The 22220-nt window shown below is 62.5% G+C and overlaps 1 protein-coding gene across 3 annotated transcripts; it reads right to left on the minus strand.

The window, feature by feature from the left end:
- Positions 1–388: 388 nt before the first annotated feature.
- Positions 389–21487, minus strand: ALS2CL (ALS2 C-terminal like). 3 transcript variants are annotated; one of them, XM_053929858.1, is made up of 27 exons: positions 21412–21487; positions 18709–18776; positions 17626–17750; positions 16700–16892; positions 16212–16277; positions 15643–15808; positions 15043–15174; positions 14241–14360; positions 12755–12813; positions 12544–12610; positions 11927–12123; positions 10845–10910; positions 10362–10460; positions 10099–10260; positions 9302–9413; positions 8093–8170; positions 7113–7243; positions 5856–6029; positions 5643–5739; positions 5282–5439; positions 4738–4806; positions 3730–3903; positions 2705–2747; positions 1873–1934; positions 1617–1766; positions 1263–1359; positions 389–869 (listed from the first exon to the last, which is right to left on the minus strand). In XM_053929858.1, exons 3-27 carry the CDS (start codon positions 17726–17728, stop codon positions 795–797), a joined length of 2850 nt encoding a protein of 949 aa, XP_053785833.1. In that variant the 5' UTR covers positions 17729–17750; positions 18709–18776; positions 21412–21487; the 3' UTR covers positions 389–794. The 3 variants fall into 3 exon arrangements, 2 of the variants coding, with proteins under 2 accessions (XP_053785833.1, XP_053785834.1); XR_008427489.1 differs by lacking the exons at positions 389–869; positions 1263–1359 and adding an exon at positions 2527–2613 and having other exon boundaries at positions 1695–1766; XM_053929859.2 differs by lacking the exons at positions 389–869; positions 1263–1359; positions 1617–1766; positions 1873–1934 and adding an exon at positions 1958–2134.
- Positions 21488–22220: the final 733 nt, after the last annotated feature.

Consider the following 22220-nt stretch of genomic DNA (forward strand, 5'->3'; position numbering starts at 1 on the left):
GGTGCCCCCCAGGAACTCCCAACCCTAAGGCTCCTGGTGAGGATCCAGCCTTTGGCTCAGGTGTATCGGGCTTTCTCAGAGCCTCCCTCAGCCCTTCCCTCACCGGCTGAGGTGTGTTCTTCGTTTACTGGAGCCCGAAATGGGGACCAACTTGCTTCAGTACAAGGCAGAGTGGCAGGTCGGGCCGGCAGCTGCATAAACACACTTTCCCCAAGCTTCACCCATGAGCAGAGGCGGAAGGAGGCAGGTCCCAGGACAAAGGCAGGTAGGCAGAGGGGTCACTAGCAGCTTGGAGCCTCCAAGCAGGAATGGGGAAACAGGGAATGACACCGACAGTGACAGCATTTCAGTGACAGCCCAGAAGGACTTCCAGAAGGACTCCAGCAAGATGGGTGAAAGACCCTTTACAGACGATCGAGACCGTTTTGCAGACTGCCACCCTGAGGCTCAGTGACCTGGGAGCTAGGCTCCAGCAAGGGGAAGCCAGCGGCTCCTCGCCCCCAGCCCGAGAGCTAGTGCAGGTCAAGGTCATCTGAGACTGCTCCAGTGGCAGGGGAAGGGAAACCACCAGCTCTGGGGCTACACCTGCCACCCCTCACCCTCATCCCAGTCGGGACGGGGATGCTGCAGCATCTCCCTGTGAGAAACTCGTCGCCTCCAAGAGCTGCCTGTGACGGTCCATCCTGCCTCTGCTTTTGGGCCCCGAGAGCCAGGCTGGGCCACGCATGCTGCACAGAAAGTCCACGGCGGCCCCTCTCAGCTCCACGCATTGTCCCAGAGAGGGTCCATCCCTGCTACCAGGGCTCCCTGGAGTCCCAGTGGCTGGGCAGTCGATGCATGTCGTCCCTCTGGAGGTGCTCATAACAGGACTGGAAGGAGAGAGGTGAGGCTGATACCCCTGCCCTGCCCGCTCCCCGCCACCTGCAGAGGCTTCCAGGCCTGACACCAGGGAGAGCCCACCGCCCGGCCTGGACCACTGTAACTAAGCTCTCACCACAGTCTGCAAGGCAATAAATAGGGCCTCCCCTCTCCCACCGTGCTCGGGAGCGGGCTGGAACACACTCAGGGCCCTGCGGTCCCGTCCCCAGACCTGGCAGGCACTGCGGCTGTCTTCCAGCCCCTTTGACAAGGGCAGGACCAGAGCTTGGTGGGGACCCCTCCCATGGAGGCACACAAGTTGTGAATGTGAGTGAGCTCATCCCGACAGTGGCTAGGGTGGGGAAGGCGTCTGCCCCAGTGGCCGGGGCATTTCTGTCCCTCACCTCCAAGGCCGTGAGCAGGAAGTCATACAGGCCCCCCGTGTGGACAGGGTCCATCATGTCACGGATCAGGTGGATCTCGGCTCCCAGGTGCTGGATGCTGGAGAACAAGCACCCCGTGAGAGGAGAAGGGGCCCTCGGGGCCAGGCACTGAGCAGCAGGGGAAGGAGCCCTGGCCTGGGAGGCTGGACATCTTCGACTAGGTCCCCGCTCTGCTTCTGACACCCACAGGACCCTGGGTAGGAGCCTGGGACCCCTCCTCTCTGGGCATCAGTGCCTCCACCTGCGCTGAGGAAAGCAGTGTCCGTGGGAAGGGCTGGGCAGGCAGGGCTCCAGCCCCGGCCCGCTGCAGCTCACCGGGCGCGCGACACCACGTAGATGAGCAGTGGCAGCAGGTCGTCCATGGGCAGCTTGTGCTCCTGGCCCAGCACCCGGGACACGGTGGCCTCGATCTCCCCGTACGTCCTCTCCAGCACCTCCAGCTTCTCCCGGGGGTCCACCGTGGTGCTGCAGTGGGGTGGCTGGCTCACATCAATGCCCTCGGGTTCAGTCCCAATGGCGGGGGGCCCCAACACTCCTGCCCCCACCCACCCCGCCCAGGGCGCGGACTCACATGATCTTCTGCAGACACTCAGTAGCTGACAGGAAGCACTTGTCCTTGATCAGGGAGTGTCTCTGTGCAGCAGGGGGGCAGGCGGGTGAGGCCACAGTCCCCCCAGCTCTGTCACGTCCTCCTCCTTGGCCACCCACCCTGTCCCCATCAGTGGCCTCAGCTCAGCCCTGCCCAGAGGGTGGAGTGGCCCAGGGCAAGTCCCAGCTGCGCTGCGAGCCCCAATTTACTCAACTGTAAAGTGGGGTAAACAGTCGGCAGGAGGCTGGGAGAATCAAAATGAACAAAGAAGAGTCATAACAGCCAAGGGTCACTGGGTGCCCCCCAGTTCTGACTGCCTGTGTCAATGGCTCTCGAACCCAAGAACGGGGTGAGACGCCGACCCCTGGTCATCCTCGAGTTTCTGCCTCAGGAGGTCTGGGGCGGGTCTGAGAACCTGCTTTCCTGTCAGCCTCCCAGAGGCTGCTGCTGAGGCTGCCGGCGCAGCAGTGCCGGGGAGGGCCAGCCCCCCTCCCCACGACCGTCCTGTGGGGTGTGCTAGTCCTGCAGCAGGGGTTTCTTCACAGGTGAGGAAACTGAGGCAAGGAGACCAATCAGCAGGCCCTCAGGGACACAGCCAGCACAGGGGTGATGGGGCCCTTGTTTGAGCCTGCTCACCTGGGGCCACCGGCTCCACCCTTGGGAAGCCTGGTGTCTCTGCCCTCACACACCACTGCCCCTCCCCGGTCCTCTGCAGCCCCTGACCTGCAATGTAGAAGCTTGAGCGAATCTGGGGGTCCAGCTTAGGGCTCAGGCCTCCCCCTCCCTAGGGCAAGGGAAGAACCCGCCCTCTCACCTGATGGATTGTCAGCGAGAGGTCCTTGAGGGGCCACAGGTGCCTGAAATGTAAAAAATAAGACAGAAAGCTTTTCCAAGAAGAAGGGACAGGGTCTGAGGCAGAGGGCAACTCCCTTGTACCGCCACAACCCCCAGCAGGGCTGAGCACAGGAAATGGGTCCACAATGGCACCCCAGGCTGCGTGCGTGGAGCCCAAGGCTGAGAGGGACTGCTGGAGAAGACAGACCTCCATCTGGCCTGAAAACATGAAGGAAATGTGGCAGCCAGAGGGAAGACACCTGGGAAGCCACCGGCCACCAGATCTCTGGGCTGGTAACTGGTCAGATGCAGGGAACAGTCTTCATGGTGGGAGGGGAAACAGGGTGCCGGGGGTGGGTGGGAGGCACCGTCACCGAGCGACAAAGACCAGCTGTGGGAGCAGAGCGTCCATGTCACCCAGAGTATTAATGGGCCACAGGGACGCTGAGGAGAAACGCTATGGTGGCAAATGAGCGCAGAAGGGAGGCCTGACCTGCCCCTGGAACAGGCCTCGGTTTCCCCCTGAGGATCTCCCCTCCCCCACTCCCAGTCCAAGTGCCAGCAACAGGTGACCTTGGCCCAGCTCCAGCGGTAGATACCAAGACAGGCCTGGCCAGTCTGGGCCACAGCCAGCAGTCAGGGTGCACTTAAGCCCAAGCCAGGGAGGGACTTCAGGGCTCTGCTGGAGCTGCTGGGAAGGATACACCAGCTCCCTGTGGAGACAGGGGGGACTGAGCTGGGAAAATATAGATGTTGAGTGGCTGGTACCATGCTTGTCATCATGAGGGGGAGCCAGAGACAGACCAACAGAGAGAAAGTTGCTTCCCTTTATCATGCAGTTGAGCACCTAGATCCAGCCATCCCTTAATGTAGACACCAGCATAACTCTAAAAATTCATGAGTACATGGCCAATTAATCCCCTCTTTTGTTTGCTAAAGACAATTTGAGTTTTTATCCTCCGCTATAAAGAGCCCTGGGGAATGTGGTGTTGGGGGAAGGCTTACTTCTGCACATCCAAGAACTCCAGAAGCTTGGTGTCGGGGAACAGGCTCAGGTTGGTGATGCCCTGGCTGTAGAGGCTGTCCTCTCTCTCATGAAGAAGCAGGTAGAGAGTGAAGAGCTCCGAGTAGAAGCTGGGCAGTATGAGAGGCAGCACCAGTCCATACACCTGCAGGTCCCTGAAAGACAGAGACCAGGACAGGTTGGGGTCTGCAGGGAGGCGGGCTGAGGGTGGTAATTGCTACTTGAGCTGCCCTCCAATGAGCCTACATTGCTCCCTGTCCCACGGGGGTGTCCCTGCCTCCAGCCTCCTCTGCTCCCAAGAAAACCCTCCTGAGCCCGTTCTCAGTCACAGCACAGTTGATGGATACCTGTGGCCACCTCATTGTCTCATTTGACTTGGAGACCCCACATAGCAGGTAGGGCAGAATTTTGATCCCCATGTGACTGAAAGCAAAACCAGGGCCCCAAATGGACAAGAGACTGGCGGCAAAGCCCTCAGCAGCCCTTCCAGGACAGTCGAATCCTGCATCCCAGTTTTCTGTGCTTCCTGGGGCTCGGGGGAAGTTCTCCCTAGTGTCTAACCCCCTCCTCAGGCCTCCTGCAATACAGTGATAGCAAGGTCTCTCTGATCTTCGGATTCCAGGCCGAGGACACCCTGCCAGCACCCCTAGGCCTAGAACCTGAAGGCAGCTATGCAGGTTTGATCTCAGGGGACTCAGGGAGGCAGAGTAAGCCCTGCTGGGAGATCTCAGAGTCAGCCCCTGCTGGGCTGCAGGTATGAGGCTGCGCTAACACATTCTGAACAAAGAGTCACATGGTGCACCAACCCCCTCCCTGGAGCAGAGGTCGGGGATTATTCTCACCCTCAAACACTCAACAAAGCTGGACCAAGGCGTCAACTCCCAGCACTTCCCCAGAGGCGCCCCTTCCCTGAGGGAGACCCGGGGAGCCAAGGTGCCCCGGGTGGAAGGAGAGGAGCCCGCAGACCCCGTGGGGCCTGGGGTAACCACCTTGTCTCTGTGTCTTCCTCTCCCTCTGGGGCCTGGCCCTTCCGCTGTAGAGCCACCTGCAGCAGACCCCTGTAAGGTGATGAGAGAGGGACAGTATGGCTGCCACCTCCCACAGAACTACAGCCCCACCTGCCCCTCACCAAGGGCAAGTGGCCTCACCCCCCAGAACCGTGGAGCCTGAGCAGCAGGGTGCAGCGGGGAGACAGGAGCCCCACAGCAGAGGGCAGGCGGTACCCCGGCCCTCTGTGTAACAACTGACCAGGCACAGCTCCGCCAGGACTGGAGATGCAGCCTGTGGCCAGGGTCAGGCTCAGCCTGTGGTGGGGTTAAAGTTCCCCTGGGGCCAGGGGCTTGCCCAGGGCCAGGTCAGGCCTTGCCATCATCTCCCCACCCTCAGCTCCCCCACTGCACGCTGACCCACCCTCAGCTTGGGAGAAGCACCATTCCTGCCCAAGGCTCCGGGGACAGCCAACACTGGGAAAGGTCAGAGCCCACTCCCCGGGGTCATGGGGCAGTGGCTGTTCACAAGTGCCACCGAGCTCACCTGTAGGCGGCCCAGAGTTCCCGGGCGTGCTGCTTCACCTCCTCCTGGGCCAGCCCCTGCAGGTGCTTGTTGGCCCCAATGCCTGCATACGTGGCCTGGAAGGTCAGCATCAGCGTCCGGAGCAGCATCCCCAGGGGGTGCAGCGAGCTGCTCAGAGCCTGGCGGGCACGTAGGCAACAAAGGGGTGATGCTCAGGGCGGGGGAGCTGGAGCCCAGCAGGCCCAGACAAGGCCCCCAAGACTGCTCCCACTTCATACATGGGAACCTGCGGCCCCCTGAGGAGACAGGGCCCACGGCCTATCCCCTCGGTCAGCAATAGGGGCAGTGAGGACCCCCGCGGGCCCCACCCCAGGGCCCTCACCTTCCTGAGGTACTGCTGTAGGGCCTCGGGCTCACGGTGCCGCAGCACCTCCTCCAGGATGTCTTCCATTCTGCCTGCACTGTCGTCCGGTGGGGTTCTGAGGCAACAAGCACACACATCTCTCAGCCACGTCTGAGCCCAGGTCCACCCCCTCCAGGAAGCCTTCTGGGTGTGCTCCTGGGTGCACAGGCACACACCCGCCCTGGGCCTCACCTCTCACAGCACAGGTACTCCTGCGACTTGTGCAGCTCCCTCGAGCTCTGCACGTGGAAGCCCAGCAGAGCCTCCAGTAGGTCCCCAGGGCAACCTGCGCGCACGAACTCCTGGAAGGGGCCGTAGACACCCTGCCAGCGGCTCTCCACGGGGAAGGCCCCCAGGCCCAGCTGCCTGCGATAGAGGCAGTGGGGGGTAGGGGGTAGAAATGGAGCTGTGGGGGGCAGGCCCCTGGAGAGGTGGCTGTAGCCAGCATGGCCGAGTCAGGGCCCAGGAAGGGTGGATGGATTGGGGGTATAGGTGGGGCTACCTCCAACACTCCAGGAAGAGAAAGGAGAAGCCGGGAAGGGACAGAGAGAATCTACACTTTGGTGGAGAGTTAAGGAAGGGCCGCACAGAGCCCTGGAAAGGTGACAGAAAGATCTGGAGAGTGGGAGGCCCTGCCCAGAGAGTGCGGTTTTGGCCTAAGAGAGGTCAGTGCCCAGAAGTCCAGAATTCCCCAGCCGTGAGACCCTGCTCTCCCTCCCACCCCACCTGGTGCCCTGCTGAGCTTGACCCCATCTTGGCCAGCTGGCCTGGGGGTCTGGCTCTGTGTGTGTCCAATGAAGCACTGCCCTCCCCCATCACAATCACAGATTTCCCTACACTGCACCTCACTGAACTGGGCCCCGCCCCTGAGATGGCCACCATGCTCAGCGTTCAGGGACCACGGGTCAGGAAGTCACCTGCACCCTTCCCCACATCTGACATGCTGGCTGGTTCTGCACCCTGTTAGAAGCCCCACCCACAGAGATACCCTCATCAGTGCAAAACCAAGTCTTCCTCTTCCACTTAGCAAGTTTCCTTCTTCGCCTTGCCTGCCAGGGAACTCAGAGCTAGACTAATGCTCAATCACAGCCATTATAAGGCCTATCTGCACCTTCCTTTCTTTTAAACTCAACTCACATTTTTATTTTCTACGTTATGCCTGTTTGTTTGTTTTGTAAGCTGTCTTGTACCCTTCCTAGAAAAAATGCAGGGCCTAAGCAAAGCCTACTTGTAATATTTTTCTTCAATTTGTGGCATGCAGCATTATCGTCACATGGCCCTTGATTCCAAGAGTCTCTGGTGTGCCCTGGGCTCTCTGAACTCTCCTAAGAGCCAAGAGGAGGCACAGAAAAGCGTCTCTGATGACACCTGAGTCCTCGGGGTAGAAACAGAGATACAAAGATGCCCCAGATGGGCTCCAGAAACCCCAGCCAGACCACAAGCTCTCACCTCTTGCAGGTGCTGCTTGGGTCAGGCGGGAGGGCAGCTGTGTCCAACAGGCCCTGGGTGTGCAGTCCACTCCCGGCCCCAATGCCAAAGGAGCCCTCCAGGGTGAAGCCGTTGGGGAAGGTGACCTTGCCCTGGAAGCCGGGAGGAAGGCGCAGGGATGTCTACCTGTCCAGATGCCCTTCCATCTGATCACGGCAGGTCTCATGCCCGTCTATCCCAGGTGACAAGAGTGTAGGGACTGGTGGGTGGCCTTCCCTCCTCCCATTTAATCTTCCAGACCCCGAGGGAGCTCCCCAAGCTCCCCCCACTGCAGGAGCCCCGCCCCCTGCAGAAGCTCCCCCAGCAAGAGCCATGCCCATCTCCCAGAGGATCATCTCTGAGGGAGGTGCCAGGGACAAAAATGGAGACAAAGGGACTCACAGCTCAGAGTGGGAGAACCTCCGCTGTGGGGCTGGGGCGGGCATGTCCAGAGGTAGGCAGGGGCCTGGGAAGGGCATGGGGCACTACTGGCCCTGGAGAGGGGCAATTCTTTGCTGCATGGGGCTGCCCCATTCCCAGCACTCCTGGTCTCCACCCAACAAATGTCACTCCTAACAGAACCAAAACAGCCCCCACATTTCCAAAGGCCCCATCAGGGACTCGACTGCCTTCTGCTGGGTCAGCCCTGGCAGGAAAGACAGCCGCTGCGGGCACCCGCCCAAGGCACTGACGATGGGGTGGAGTCCCAACTAGGGGGCCTGTGGGGGGACACAGGCAGGGGACCAACAGCACCCGCTGTGCCCAAAGCAAGCCCACCCCCTCTTCTCCACTCCTGCCAGGACCGAATCACACCTCTGCAGAGGGAGGGCCCCTGGGATGCGTGGAGATGGGAGAGGCCCTCCCTGCCTTCTCACCCGCTGCCTGCACCCTCAGCCCTGGGCCCCAGGGGCAGGGTACAGACGCCAGTCCTGGCCTTGGCAGGGAGTGGGGTTGGCCCTCACCTTCCCCAGGAGGGTCAGGTCCCTGGTGAAGGTGCCCTCATACAAGGAGTCATCTTCAGAGAGGAGGATCCCTGGGCCCTAGGGAAGGAAGTCAGGAAGAGGAGTGGTGGGTTCTGAAGGGCCAGGAGATGGGGGGGAGGGGGTGGTGGGAGAGGGGAGGTGGGCACTGATTAATGGGGAACAGGGTTCTGAGCCCCATCTCATCTTCCAGGACTGTGTGAGGTGGCATGCCAGCCCTGGGCCTGCTGTGCACCGAGCATGCGCCCTGAGGACCTCGTCCCTGATTACCCTGAACAAGTGCCCTGGGACCCTGGCTCCTCCTCCCCAGGGGCCTCTCTCAGAAATCCTCCCTTGGCTCCTATGGCTCAGGAAGTGCTGTGTTCTCCTGAACCACCCCCATGGCCCTGTCACACTCTGGAAGGGGACAGTGGGGCAGATCAGACACCCCTGCTGCACTGGCTGGCAGGGAGCTCAGAGCCAAACAGGACACAATCTCTGTTCCACTTACTTCTGAACCTATTTTACGTGCCCATCCTTGTCTTTTCTTCCTCCTTCAATCCCTCCCAGAACAAAGTGCAGTACAAACAAACAGACAGGCCACAACAGCAGTGACGGCCATCAGGCCAGGGCTCCACTAGGTTCTAAGGCCCCCGCAGGGTGCTGGCAGGGCAGGAGCTGAGGGCCAGGTGCCCAGGCTCAGGGGACCTGGGTCGGAGTCTCAGCTCTGCTGCTCACTAGAATGTGACAGCAGGCAGGTTCTCTGACCTCTCTGAGTCTCACATCTGTCATTCGTACGTGAGGGACAATGACGCGACTCGCAGGGCTACGGGAAGGACCCCACAAGGTCGAGTTGGGAGGCTGAGCCCAGACGGCGCCTCCAGTCAGGCCCACACATGTTGGCTGTGCAGGCTGCTGGGTCTCCGTCCCCACACACCCCGTTCTTACTATTTCACTGAGTCCTTCCCATCAGCAGTTGGCCTGAGCTGCTGATGGGGAAGCCGAGGCTGGGAGAGGCAGGGACTTGGCCAAGGCCAGGGTAGGTGCTGCCCACGCTCTGGCTTTGTCCAGCACCTGGGAACCCAGCTTCCTGCCTCATCCACCCCTGGCTGGCCTCAGCTCAGCTTCAGAGTCCCTGGAGGGCGGACTCCAGAGTCCAATCCGAGTGCAGGGACAGGGCAGCTCAGGACATGTGCGGGTCACCCCACTCACCACCATCTTGTCTGCCTGGAAGTTCCCCTGGTAGCAGACTCCTGCCTGGGTGACCATGACCCCCGGGCCGTGGCGTTGGTCGGCCTGCCACATGCCAATGTAGCGCTCACCCCTGGGGAGGAGGGAGAGTGGCCAGAGTTGAGTCGGAATTGTCCCCATGCCCCTTCTGGTGCCCTGCTGTCGCATGTGTGCATGTGTGTGTATGGGGGGAGGGGCACAAATAAGGGTCAATGACATCACCTGAACCTACTCAACTCAGATGAGGGGCAGGTTAAGTCAGGACCCCCAAGAGGATAGAGGAGGGAGGGCACGTGCCTGGGGGAGGACATCTTGGCAGGCTTCCTGGGGGAGGTGGCAGGAAGGACAGAGGGAGTGGGAGTGCCATTCACACTGTGTAGAGCCATGGAGGCAGGAGTGTCCAACAGAGCGGTGGGGTTGTTCAGCAGTTTAGAGGGCTGGAGGGGCGCATGGGCGTCCGGGCAGGAATGAGGTCAAAGGAGCTGGCGAAGCTGCCTATGCCGGGCCAGGACCCCGAGCTTTGTCTCACAGCCCAGAGGGCCCAGACAGGCTGGGGCCCTCAGACGGCACCAGATCAGGGGGTCAAAAACTCCTTTCAGACAGCACAAGGAGGAGCTGCAAGAGCTGCAGCAGCTTCCTGAGCCCAGAGACAACCGAGGGGGACAAACAGAATGGACTCATGCCTAAAGAGAGCCTGTGCTTTGATTGAGGCTGTTTGCTCTGTGAGGGTCTTCTCTGCCCCCCTCCGCCGATCCTGGGGGTGGCCATGGGGTGCTCACCTATCACTGTCCTCCTGGATGCCATAGCCGCTCCTCTGGCCCCTCTCCCAGTGGCCCGTGTACTTGCAGGACTGAGGGAGCTGCAGGGCACTCTCCAGGACCCCAAAACCATGCCGCAGGCCCTCCTGGAAGTGGCCCTTGTACACCTCGTCAGTGCCGTGCCTGGGGAGGGTCACCAGAGGCTGGCCCTGCCTCCCAGAGCTCGGCCCAGGGGACGTGCCTGCACCCGGAGCCCACCTACCACCAGGCCAAGGGTCACTTACTCACAGATGCCATAGCCACACATGCTGCCTTCCCGCCAATGGCACTTGTAACAGTCAAACTTGTCCTCAGTGGCCTGGGGCACCAGGCAGATGCCAAAGCTGTCCGTGTGGGTGGGCGGGGAGGGGAGTCAACAGTGGCCCCGGTGCTGACCCAGCAGTGTCCCTGCCTCCAGGGGCTGTCTGTCACTCGGGAGACTCACAGGTGCTCAGCCCAGCTCTTCTTTCTGAGAGCTCCTCTCAGGACAGCCCCTACATCCTGCCCCCATGTACCCTGGGAGCGCCTTCTGGCCCCGGACCACTCCCTCCATGGCCCGCCCACTCTCTGAAGGGCCTCAGTTTCCCTTTTGTACAAAGAAGGGGCTGGACCAGGTGGCCTCTAAGTCCCTGCTGGGGTTTGGGGATCAGGATGGGGCCAGGCTGGGGACGTTGGCAGGGGCGAAACCAGTCTCCTGCCCATACCCCACATCCTGGGCCCAGCCTTACCCGTGCTCCAGGCCCTGGCAGAAACTGCCCACGTGATTCCGCCCGTCCGGCCACTTCAGCGTTCCCCTGGAACACAGGTGAGGTCCACAGGCATCAGGCCCACCAGATCCATCTTTACATGCAGGGGACCCTCGCCAGCATCTGCCACTGACCCTCTCAGAGGCCAGGGCTCCACTCAGACTGGACTCTGCACCCCCCCAGCCCTCTTCTCTGAGCTCTAGGACCCCGAAGGGGCTCTCAGTCCTCTGCCCTGGCACACAGGTCCCGGCAACCTTGAGGGGCCCAGTCCCCACACCCTGTAGGGAGAGTGCTGGAAACGTCCAGGTTCCTTTTTCCCTTAACTGACAGGAAGCTCAGAGCTGAACTTCAAGCCCAAGCCAAGTGCTAATCACCGGGGCTCCCACTGCCCTCCTCTCCCCTTCTGATGTGGTGTGGTCTCATCTGCCTTTTTGTTCCTAAGTGTCCTCAAGCCCTTTCTGACAGTAAAGAATCAGGACGTCAGAACTACAGACGTGCTGTGAGCGGAACCCTGTCGAGTCCCTTCTGCTTTCTGGGCCTTGGTTTCCCCAGCTGCAGCACCGGGTGGGTTCAGGTGGACCTGAAATTTCGGCCAGGCTCACCCTATACCCTGCCCTGAAGGCCTCGGGCAAGTCATGCCAGTCTCAGGCCTGTTTCCACACCTACAGAGTGGGTGACACGGCTCCCCCAGAGCACTCCTGTGAGGACCGGCGAAGACAGGACGTCTGCAAACTGCCCCCCCCCCCCCCCCCCCCCCCCCCGCCGCCACACGGTGGTGGGCACACGTGAGGACTGCTCTCCCACCTCCGGGAACAGACTGCAGGCCCTGCGGGCCGGCCGCCTGACACTGGCCCACGCTCTTGTCTCACAACGTCGAGACTGTGTCCGGCACACACCCACCGTGGGCCAGGTCTTGTCCAAGGAAACTAAAGAGAAACTCAGGGGGACACACAGAACTGACCACGTGACTGCAGGAATGAGAGCCTTTGGCTCATGTCCCGAGACCATGAGGCCCCCATGGGTCCTGCCTGCCCCCAGCCCCTGGGGGAGCCCCGGCCACTCACTTGCCATGAGGCCTGCCCCGGCACCACTCGCCCTCGTAGGCGGCATGGCAGAGCCGACCCTCTGACAGGAAGGTGTACGCCACGGAGCGGCAGGTGGGGGTCTCGGAGGGCTCCAGGCCTGCCCCCAGCACCGGGAAGTCTTTCTTCCCACGGAGGGCCTGGCACACAGCCTGGGTAACCTTCCACCGCCAGACCACCTGACGGGGACAGGGGAAACACAGGACAGGTCACTGCTATGCCCCTCCAGGAAGCCTTCTGGGGTGACTCCAGTGTGACCCCCTCCACCCCCCACCTCCAGCCCCGCCCCTACCACTCGAGGAAGCGCCACCTGCTCCCTGCTGCTCCCCAGGGCCCTCCATCCAGACCAGAGCTCCTGGCCAGTAGTCTCAGGGCCTGCCTGGGGGGGCCAGATGGAACCCCAGGCAGGGACCACCAGGGCCCCAGTGCCGGCTCTACAGAGAGAAACACCTGCCTCTGTGCCGCTCTGAGAGGCGCGGCCCCGGCTCCCTGGCTCGCCCTGACCATAGTCCCCGAGGCCTGGCAGCCCCACGGCACCCCCAGGGTGGTACGCTAGAGCCTAGGCCCCAACCCCCAAGTCATAGTTCACCCACACTCACCTGGTCCTGGGGGTTCTTGGAGGAAAAAAAGAACTCTTCCTCAGGTGTGAGGAGGTGAAACGGGCACCTAGACAGACGGAAGTGACGAGTAGGCCCCAGTTCTGTCCAGGAGGGTGCTGAGGAGGGCCCAAGTCGAAGCCTTGGGGTGTGGGCAGGCTTCACGGGATTGAGGGAGGAAAGGCCTGGGGTGTCATTGGAGGAGGTCGCTCACCCGTCCTGTTCCGGATCCACCCACACCAGCTTCAGGTCAAAGGTGTGGACATTGTGGCCCTGGAAGAAGACAGGGCACAAGTGTTGTCCAGAGCCCAGACCGTCTGGACGCTCACCGACCCTTCAGGCCCAGCCTCGCCCCAGGTGCCAGCCTGCTGGCGCACCCTGGTGTCCCCAGACTGTTCGGTCTGGCACACGCAGCACTGGGTCCCTCACCACCCGGCCTGTGTCCCTCCACCAGGGCAGCTCCTCCAGCTCCCTTCCCAACAAAGGGCCTGGTGGGGAGCTGGGGATCAGCCTCCCCCACTCCCAATCCTGCTCCATCATGACCACCAGAGGGCTCTTCTGGAAACACAGCTCCAGCATCAGCCTCTGCTGGAAACCTCTCTAGGGGTCCTGCTGCTGGGGGGACACAGGCCTCCCGGCTGAGCCCCCCAACTGAGGCCGCAGAGCTCGCCCAGCTGACGTGCCTCGCCTACCCTCTCCACACTCAAACCTTCTCCAGCTAGCACCACCCTCTCCTTCATCTGATGCTCCTTCGACCTGAAATACCACCCTTGCTCTGAAAGCCAGACTGGATGTCCCTTCCTCTGAAGATTTTGTGCAGCAACCTCCCGCCCGGCCCAGGCTAGCCGACCCCTGCCCCACTGCCACAGGAGGGGGAGAAGGCACCAGGCCCAGTGCTGAGGGAGGAGGTTGCACCAGACACAGGCCAGGGACAAGAGGGGGTGCAGCAGAGACGAGGGGACGTGCAAAGGTCCAGAGGTAGGAAAGGGCTCAGCGCACATGAGTGACAGAATCTCTTCGGTGTACCTGGAGCACAGAGTGTGGAGTCAGAAGTGGAGGGGAGCTCAGACCGAATCAGAGCAAGCCCCTAAACCAGGTTTCAGGGCGCACAGGTTTGGGCTGGCCAGGTGGCATCTCCCCCTGTCTGCAGGAGAGTTCCAGACTGACCTTCCAGGGGGCACAGAGGACAGTGCTGTGGCCGTCACAAGGGCAATGTGAGTTCAAGTGGACAAAGCGCAGTCAGGTTACCGGCCACGTCACAACCCCAAGCCCAGGCCTGGCTCTCCCTGGCTTCTGTACACCGAGGGCCCAGGCCCTGCTGCTGCATGAGAGCCTTCTCTAGAAGCCTGCCCATGCCCTGGGTAGGTCCTCCAGCTCTCCTCAGCCTCCACAGGCCACCCAGGACCCCCCACCTACGACCCCTCTCCTATCTGAGGAAGAGACCTGAGCTGTCCGGCATCTGTTCACAATTACCCTGTTTTCCAGATGAGAACCTGAGGTGAAGACATTTACAGGGACCCCAGCAGCCTCTCCGCACCACTCCTGCCTGCTGCCCCCACCCAGCCCTCTGCCTTTCCGCCCCGCCACCTCCCCCACGAGCCCACGTTCTCACTCCCACCTCCTTGTCTCTTTCCCACCTTTTTCAGCCAGACCCCGGGCCCCCACTGTGGCCCCCAGACCTCTGGTCTGCCCCCCCCAACCTGCAGAAGGACGAGGACATCATCGAAGAGCAGCACACGCTCTGCCCGCAGCGGGGCGACCATCACGGGAACGTCCCGGCTGTCCTGCAGGAGCCGGCGAGCAGGGGTGCACAGAGCATCCTGGTGAGGGAGGGGCGGTGCAGGGCTCAGGCACCCATCCAGGATGCAGCCTGCCACTTCACTGCCTGCCTCCACCCCCCACATGCCCCCCCCACTCCCACCACCTCCTGGGGACCCCCAGGTCAGTGACAGACACTGAGGGACGGTGCTGGGGCCCCAGGGTCTGGAGGGTCATTCCCAGCCACCCCAACAGGGTAGCATCACTGTGGCCTCCTTGACACACCTCGAGCTATGGCCCCACCCAAGCCCGTCAACTCTCACCTGGGGTTCCGCAATGCCTGCCTCCCTCTGGCAATTCTTGTCCACTGCTCTCCCCCACCCCACCCCCCCAACCTGTTTTCCTGATTCTCTACCCTGGGCCCGGAGCCTGTCACACCCTCTCAGGGCGCAGGCATTTGTCCCCCCTGCAGGTGCCATGGTGGGCAGGGACGTAGGGATGCAACCTTGTGGTGACATTCCAGGAGACTGGGCCGGTTCTGCTGATTGCTCCTGCCCAGAGGCAGCTCAGGGCCCAGGCCCAGGCCCAGGAGGTGCTCAGCAAATGAGTGAAGATGGCTAGATGGAGGGACTGTGCAACCACCTGGTTCAACCGCCACCCAGCTTCCAGAGGGGGACGCTGCGGCCCAGAGAGCACAGCAAGCAGCTCGAGCAACCCAGCAGGCCCCTGCCTAATGGGACTCACCCTTGGCCGGCTGCTCAGGGTGTGCCAGAGGTCCTGCGTGGCCACAGCCTGGTCCATCGCCTGCCTCAGGAAGGACTGCAGGTTCCCAAAGAGCGAGGCTGAGTGTACCACCAGCGCCCGGGCAGGGTGGCACTGCGGGGGGACAGAGCAGCCAGGGCAGGGGGCTTATCAGAGCCTCCCCCACTTGGTGAGGGCTGCCCCAGCTCTGCATGTAAGCCCAAGTTCACCTTTCCTCCCCACCAGCTCCCCCTCCAGGGAGCTGCCAAGACGCAGGTGCTTGCCGGGGAGTCGGGACCGTTCCACGACCCACCAGCTGGGCCTGTGCCCTGGGCCCTCACACCCAGTATATGGTTCTACGTCAGCTCCCTGGGTCTCTGCCAGCTCCCCCAGGGCAGGGCCAAGAGCCTCAGCCACCCCAGGGCAAATACATGTCCCTTAAAGCCCCCCCAGAACAGAGCCAGGTCCCCAAAACCTGGCTAGGTCCTTCTCAAACCACGGTTCCTGAGGACGGCAGCTGTCCTGAGCCAGGGCCCTATGTCTCCCCACCCCTGGCTTCCCCACAGGCGACACATGCCTGGTGAGCAGTGCCCGGCCACTTACATCCTCAATGGTGTCCCCCAGGCTCAGCAGGAGGTGCACATACTGCTGCACGTGATGGGTGAGAGGCTGGCGGAGGGCCTGGACCAGCGCGGGGCCCACAGAGCCCTCGGAGCTCACCCCCCACAGGAACTGCCGCAGTGTCTTCCGCTGCCCCCGCCAGTACTCGCTGAGTGGAAGGAGGGCCACACACGACTGTCACTGCCCCTCCTCCATCCCTATGCCCACCACCATCGCCTCCCTGCCCAGCCTGAGCCCAAACCTCTCTCCTAGCAGGTCAGTGCACAGCCTGAGTGGCCCTCTTGGAGATTCAATGGCAATATCTCAGGGTTTCAATGGGTTAGTGATTACAACCATCCACCCCAAGCAGGAGTGCTCCCCTCCCCGCCCCAGGGTCACCCTGGCTAGTGGAGTTGGGAGTCTGCTCTCAGCAGGTTTGCCTCCCTCTGAGAGCCCGGAGAGCTCAGGATGAGTCACTGGCAGGGCTGTGACACTCAGGGCTCTGGGGCAGGGCCTCTGCAGCCCCGCCCTCCCAGCCACCCCGCCTACCCAGAGGCTGGCCCCGCCCTCACCTCCTCCGCTTTGCTGCCTTCTGAAAGGCCTGCACAACCACACAGCTGGTGTAGGACTCGATGTACCTGCGGGCAACACAGGGGTTACTCTGCAGGCCCAGCACCCCACTCCAGACTCTGCCCTTGCCCTTCTGGGGTGTCCAGATCCCACTCACCAAGTGGCTGCAGCCCTGGCTTGAGGCACAGGTGCCCTCAGTCCTGCCTGACCCAGTAAGGCAGTTCTAACTCACAGACTTTTTCTTCCTTGCGGGGCCCTGAGGCTCAGGTCTGGGGTGTCTGAGCCGACACCAGGCTGATGCCCAAGCCCACGGGAGGCCAAGCCCAGATGTGTCCCTCCCAAGGCGTGGCTGACCTCAGGTGAGCTCCACCCCAGGTGAGCCCCACCCCAGGTGAGCCCCACCCCAGGCTCAGCCCAAACCTCTGCCCAGCCCTGGCCCATGTGAGCCCGGGACCAGGTGGTACTCTGACCACCCTCCTCGCGGTCTTACTCCATGTGGGCCTGCAGGACGTAGTCGGGCTCGCACAGCAGCAGCACGGACTCCAGGCCCATGGCGTCTGGGTGGCGCAGCCTCTCCCGCAGCGAGTACAGGCTCTTCTCCGTCACTTCCCAGAGCTGCTGGGAGCTCCTCTGCAGCTGCTGCAGGAGTCGCTGGCACTCTCTGCCCTGGGGGTCTGAGGGCTCTGGGGCAGGGCCACAGCCACACTGTGAGGGGTGTGAGGCTGCCCCACCTTCCATGGAGCGCACACAGGCCCCAAGTGGCCACCTCAGGGCCAGCAGCACCCCACAGCCCGGAGATGCAGCCAGGGTTCTGCAACCCTGGGCTCCTTGGGGCGAGACTGAGAGCCTATGTGCCCCTTGAGCGGGCAGGGTGGGGTGGTGAGTAGCACTCTGAGGCATAAGTAGAGGCACTATCCACCTCCTACTGAACAGGAACAGCCCAATGACCTCAGGGTACCCAGCACATTGATGGCCCAAGTCAGCTTCCTGGGACCCAGAATGTGGAGGCTGTGGGGCCCTGCAGTCCCTGCCACTCACAGATGCAAGATAGAGCACTGCCCTGCCCACCCCAGAGGAAGGCACCTGCCCTAGGTCACTTCGCAAGTGAGACTAAGCTGGAGGTAACCGTGCCTCCCTGCCTCGCCCAGGGGTCAGCAAGATAAGAACTCAGCCAGAGAATCCAGGCTTGTGCTCCGGAAGAGGCGGAATTTCATCTCTGGGCACAGCTGGGTCTGGATTAGGATGGGGTTCACGGCCTGGCCCCTCAGGGTCCCCCGGAGAAGAAGCAGCCAGCCACTGGGGGCCAGGACCCCAGTGCCCAGAAGCTGCAGCTCCGAGGGCCCGACAAGGTAAAAACCAGGTCCCTGGGACAGTTTCTGCATCCCCCATCCTCCCCATCGGAGACCTGAGACTCACCAGCCTCCAGCAGGGGCAGGAGGACCCGGCTGTTGATTCGAGCAAGGGTGGCCGAGAAGACCTCCTCCAGCTGCAGCAGGGCCGCCTCCTCAGGGCTGCACATGGCCAGGGGCCGGCCTCAGGGCCTGTGAACGCGTCCGGATTGCAGCGAGACAGCACTGAGCTGCGGGCTCAGTGCCCATCCTCTTGGGTGTGTGCCAGAAGCGAGACCCGTGACCGCCCCCCATCAGAATGGAGCAGTGAAGCCGGGTCACCTCAGAGAGAGTTCCCAGACTGGCCACTGTCCCCTGCCCACCCTCCACCTGGGCCAGGCTGCAGACAGCCTGAAGGAGTGGGGGGCAGGGCTCACAACCGCCAGGGAAGCATCCCTGGCCTGCTTGCTCCCAGGCTCAATCACCCGCCCTGGCTCCAGGACTCAGAGTGACATCTGGAGGGCTCTGACTGAGCCCTCTCTCCACTAAGTCTCTGGAAACAAGGACACGCTGTCCGAGGAGCCCAGCCTTTCTCTAGGCCATGGTTCAGGCCTCCCTGTTTCCCAACAGGGCTGGGTAAGTAAGGAGACATCTGGGGGACTGGGGGGTTCTACTGGAGCCACGGGGGATGGGCAAGAAGTAAAAAGGCAGAGAGGAGGACAAGGCATGCAGGTGGGGGACCATGAGAGCAGCGTCTCACAGGCACAGGCTCTGCAGGTGGCCCACCAAAAGCACCTCAAGTGGCCATGGAGGAACTCAGAGCGAGGGAGTGGTGTCAGTCAGGCGTGGGGACAGCCGCAGAGGACACGGTGCTGAGCAGTGAGACAATGAGGTCAGGGTGCGTGGGGGCCCCACTCTCCATGCCCCTCAACCTGCCTGACCCTGCTGATTGGGTTCTACTCAAGACATGGGCGTGGGCAGGTGGGCTCGAGCCTTTGGACTTCCTGCCCTGGAAAAAAGGACCTTCCAAGCAGGCAGGGATCACCTGGGAATGCAGCCTCCCGACTGGAGGAAGGGGCAGCATGGGGCCTGGGCTCAATCCGAGCCCCACAGCCAGGCCACAGCCTCCCAGTGGACACAGCCCTCTCTCACCAGACCTTGGTGCCCTCACCTGGCAAAGGAGGTCATCTGCCCAGCTCTGCCCTTCCCTGGCGCTGACGCTCTGAGGACGTAGCTGACCTGGGTGGGGCAAGAGACACAATGCAGGCAGCCAGTGATGGGAAAGGGCAGGAAGAAAGGGGTCCCATCCCTCTACATCCATCCCCAAGGAGCCTACAACTCCCAGGACATTGGTCCTGGGGCAGAGTGGCGTGGGCGCCTCGGAACTGTGGCCAAGGGCCAGGGTGGGCCCAGGCATTCCCGCCCCACCTTTCCTGCTCCTGCTGCTTTGGGAGGGCAAGGCCTGTGGGGAGGGACAGGAAGAGGAAGTGGCTGGACGCCCAGCTGCAGCCTTCTCTCTCTGCAGGCCCCTGCAGCAGCCCCAAGAACCCCCACCCAACCCCCAGAGAAGGCAGGCAGGTTGCTCCAGGTCAGCTCAGGCAGGCCAGCAGAGCCCAGCCAAGGAGTCAGGGGTGCGGCAAATACAGCTCAGGCCCATGTGACCCTCACCCATATCTCCAGAAACTGTTGGAATGGAGAGGCCCTTTGGGCGGTGACCTTTCCGCCCTCAGCTGGCAGGCAGCTGGGGTCTGGGCTGCGAGGTGAGGACAGTGGCTAAAGGTGGAGGAAGGAGGGTGCAACCAGGATGGGAGGTGCTGACTGGGAGCCAGATCAGGGTGAGCCAGCGACCTGCAGTAAACACCTCACTGCTGGGAGCCTTAAACACCAGCACCCCCACACTCACCTGGGGGCCTGGCAGCAACCCCGTCCACCAATGCCACACTCAGGATACGGAGCTCTCTGCCCCCCTCTCTGTATCTGGCAGCTGCTCCCCTATCCTGCAGCTATGGCCCATACCTCAGCTGCTCCCACAGGGCCGCCGGGCCCCCTCCCCAGCTGTTCAGCCCGGCCATGCCCTCTCTCATCCAGGGCCCTGCTCCTCTGTGGCCCTCAGTCACCTCCTCTATAAGACAGGGGTCTGACTAGATGAGAGCTTCTCAAGTACTCAGTTCTCCCTAAAAAGGATAAACGGGAGGAAGGGGAGTGGCTCCGGGTTTGGGGACCTGGCCCTCGGCCTCCCTCACCTCGCAGAGCTGCCTGGGGCCCCTCGGCATGAGTCTCACAAACCTGGCTTGCAGACGCTACTCTGGGGCCCTGGGGCCATCCAGGTCTGTGGCCCCAAAGGGGTCTCTAATGCTAGGAAACTGAGTCACACAGACCAGAGGAAAGGCCAGAGGTTAGACAAGGCTGGTGAGGCATGGGTGGGGGAAGGCTGCGGTTGAGGCTGAGGGCCTGGTCTGGTGGCTCCCAGGTTAGTCAGCTTTGGGCTTCATCCCAGAGGTGAGGAGGGTGTGAGGCAGGGGTGAGGCCCTGCAGGAGTATGTATGAGTTTGCATGTGTCTGCAGGGGAGGAACAGGGGAGGTGCTAAACTTTAACAGAAGAGGGACCCAGCAGGAGTCCTCCCCTCTCTCACCCAGCCCCACTCCGATGGCCGTCTTACGTCTTACCCTCTCCCTCCATCCAGGTCTAAGGTTCCCTAGTAGTAGGCTGCACATGATGTACGGATGGGGAAACTGATGCCCAGAAAGGAAGAGGAGAGCCCAGAAACGCTAGCTGTAGGCCTCTGGCTCCCAGTCCCACCAAGCTCACCTGAGCTAGTTGGTTCTGAGAAGCTGGGCAACTCACCTGAGGGCCCACAGCAAGGTCCTGACAGGGCCCAGACTCCTACCTCCCCAGGCAGCCTTAAGGCTCCCCAAGGGTGGGGTAAGCACGGGGCTGGCAGGTCTAGGCACGCCCAGGTGCGTCAGCCGCCTGTCCTGGGTCAGTCTAACCAGCAGCAAGGCCTGCTCTCTCCCCTGCATTCCTGGCTTCTGGCCACAATGGGTCCCTCTCAGGCAAGGTCACTGGGGCCTCCCCTGCCCTCTCCAAAGCCGGGCTCCTCTGACCCCTCAGCCACACCCTGTCAAGGCACCCATTCTGGTATTTCCTGGTCTGGACAGGCAAGGAAGTTCTACTTGCTGTGGAGAACTTTTCCTGGGCTGCCCTGGAGTCCCCTTGATGAACCAGCAGCCCAGAGGTAAACAGCTAGGCTGGGGCTGATCAAGGGCGGGGCCTGGGCCCCCTCTCCCCCTTCCCTCTCCCCAGCATCCCTGCTCTGCCCCTCCGTGCTTCCAAGCTTCTTGTCCTAGAGGCTGCCAGTCGGGTCGCATACTTCACAACTTCCCCTCCTCTCCCTGCCCAGGCACACGCAGACACTGGAGTTTCCCAAACATGGGCTCCTGTTCAACCCCCAGGCACGAGCCCACGCGGTTCTCACCGCAGGCAACGCCAGCCAGCGTCCCCTCCTCCCGGCAGTCTCTCAGGCTAGGTGAGGCCAGGACCCTGCACCGCGGCCCAGACCAAGCCCCAGGGCGATGCGCTCCCCTGCCGAGCCGGGCCCCGGGAGTTGGGAGGGGGGACGGGAGGGGGAAAGGCTGCCCCGAAGCTGCTCCTAAACCCGACCGAGCCGGGTGACCACAGGACAGGGAGGACAAAGCTTTAACTCCGCGGGGTCGGAGGGGACCTTCGGACAAACTGATGTCGCCGGGACCGACCAGCCGTAGAGGGGCTGCGACGCGTCGGCCCGAGGGGGCGCGGAGGCGAAAGTCCCACTGGAGAGAGGCGAGCGCGGAGCAGAAGAGCCCGCCCACAGGCGCGCACCTCCACCGCTCTTACCTGCGTGGCGCCGGGACCCATGCGGGGCGAGCAGGGCGGCGGTATGCTCACCGCCTCCCGCACGCCGCCGCCCGCCACGCCCCTCCGCGCCACGCCCTCGCCACGCCCCACCGCGATTCGCCACGCCCCCCCAGGGGTTGCTCTCACCGGCTGGAAGGGCCCTGCGTGTGAGGCCCAACTAGGAAGAGGTGGGACGTGGCGTCAGTCCGCCCTGCGTCCTAGGTCTCTGCTGAGGTCTCCCTCTGGTGTCCTTCCGGGTCCAAAGGCTCCTGGGACCCAACGAGGAAGACAGCAAGAGGAAGGGGGTGAACTTGACCCTTCCGCCCCCCACCAACTCACTGTCACTCAAGCCACTCAAGCCCAGGCTGTTCTCACTTCCAGGGGCCAGGGCTCCGAGTAAAGCCAGAAGGGGCCTCGGTTTTCTCCTCCCAGCAGGGCCTTCCCGGTCCCCGCTCAGCCCCCTCCCCATCCTGATGTTCTACTGGCTTAGGGTGCAGCCCACGACCTCAACCTTCACCGAGTCACGGAGACCTTCGCAAGCAGAGCCCTGGGTGGGTTTTGTGAAACCTGAGACCGTGAGTGGGGTAAATTGAGGCTGCCCCGCCACCCCTTGGACCAGGCGGCCATGGCCAGCCTCCACTCTTGTCTGTGACCTTGGGGAAGTCCTCCTCCCCCCACTCCTGGGTCTCCACATGGCCTGGTAGAGCATGAAGCCAGTGGTTGTCCACACCAGGGCCTGTGACCTTGAGAAGGGTGGCGTAAGCCTAGTCCCGAGGACCTCTGGGAGGGGGAGGGACCAGGGTCGATGC

This window comes from Desmodus rotundus, chromosome 8 (assembly GCF_022682495.2).
Source record: "Desmodus rotundus isolate HL8 chromosome 8, HLdesRot8A.1, whole genome shotgun sequence".
Lineage (NCBI taxonomy): Eukaryota > Metazoa > Chordata > Mammalia > Chiroptera > Phyllostomidae > Desmodus > Desmodus rotundus.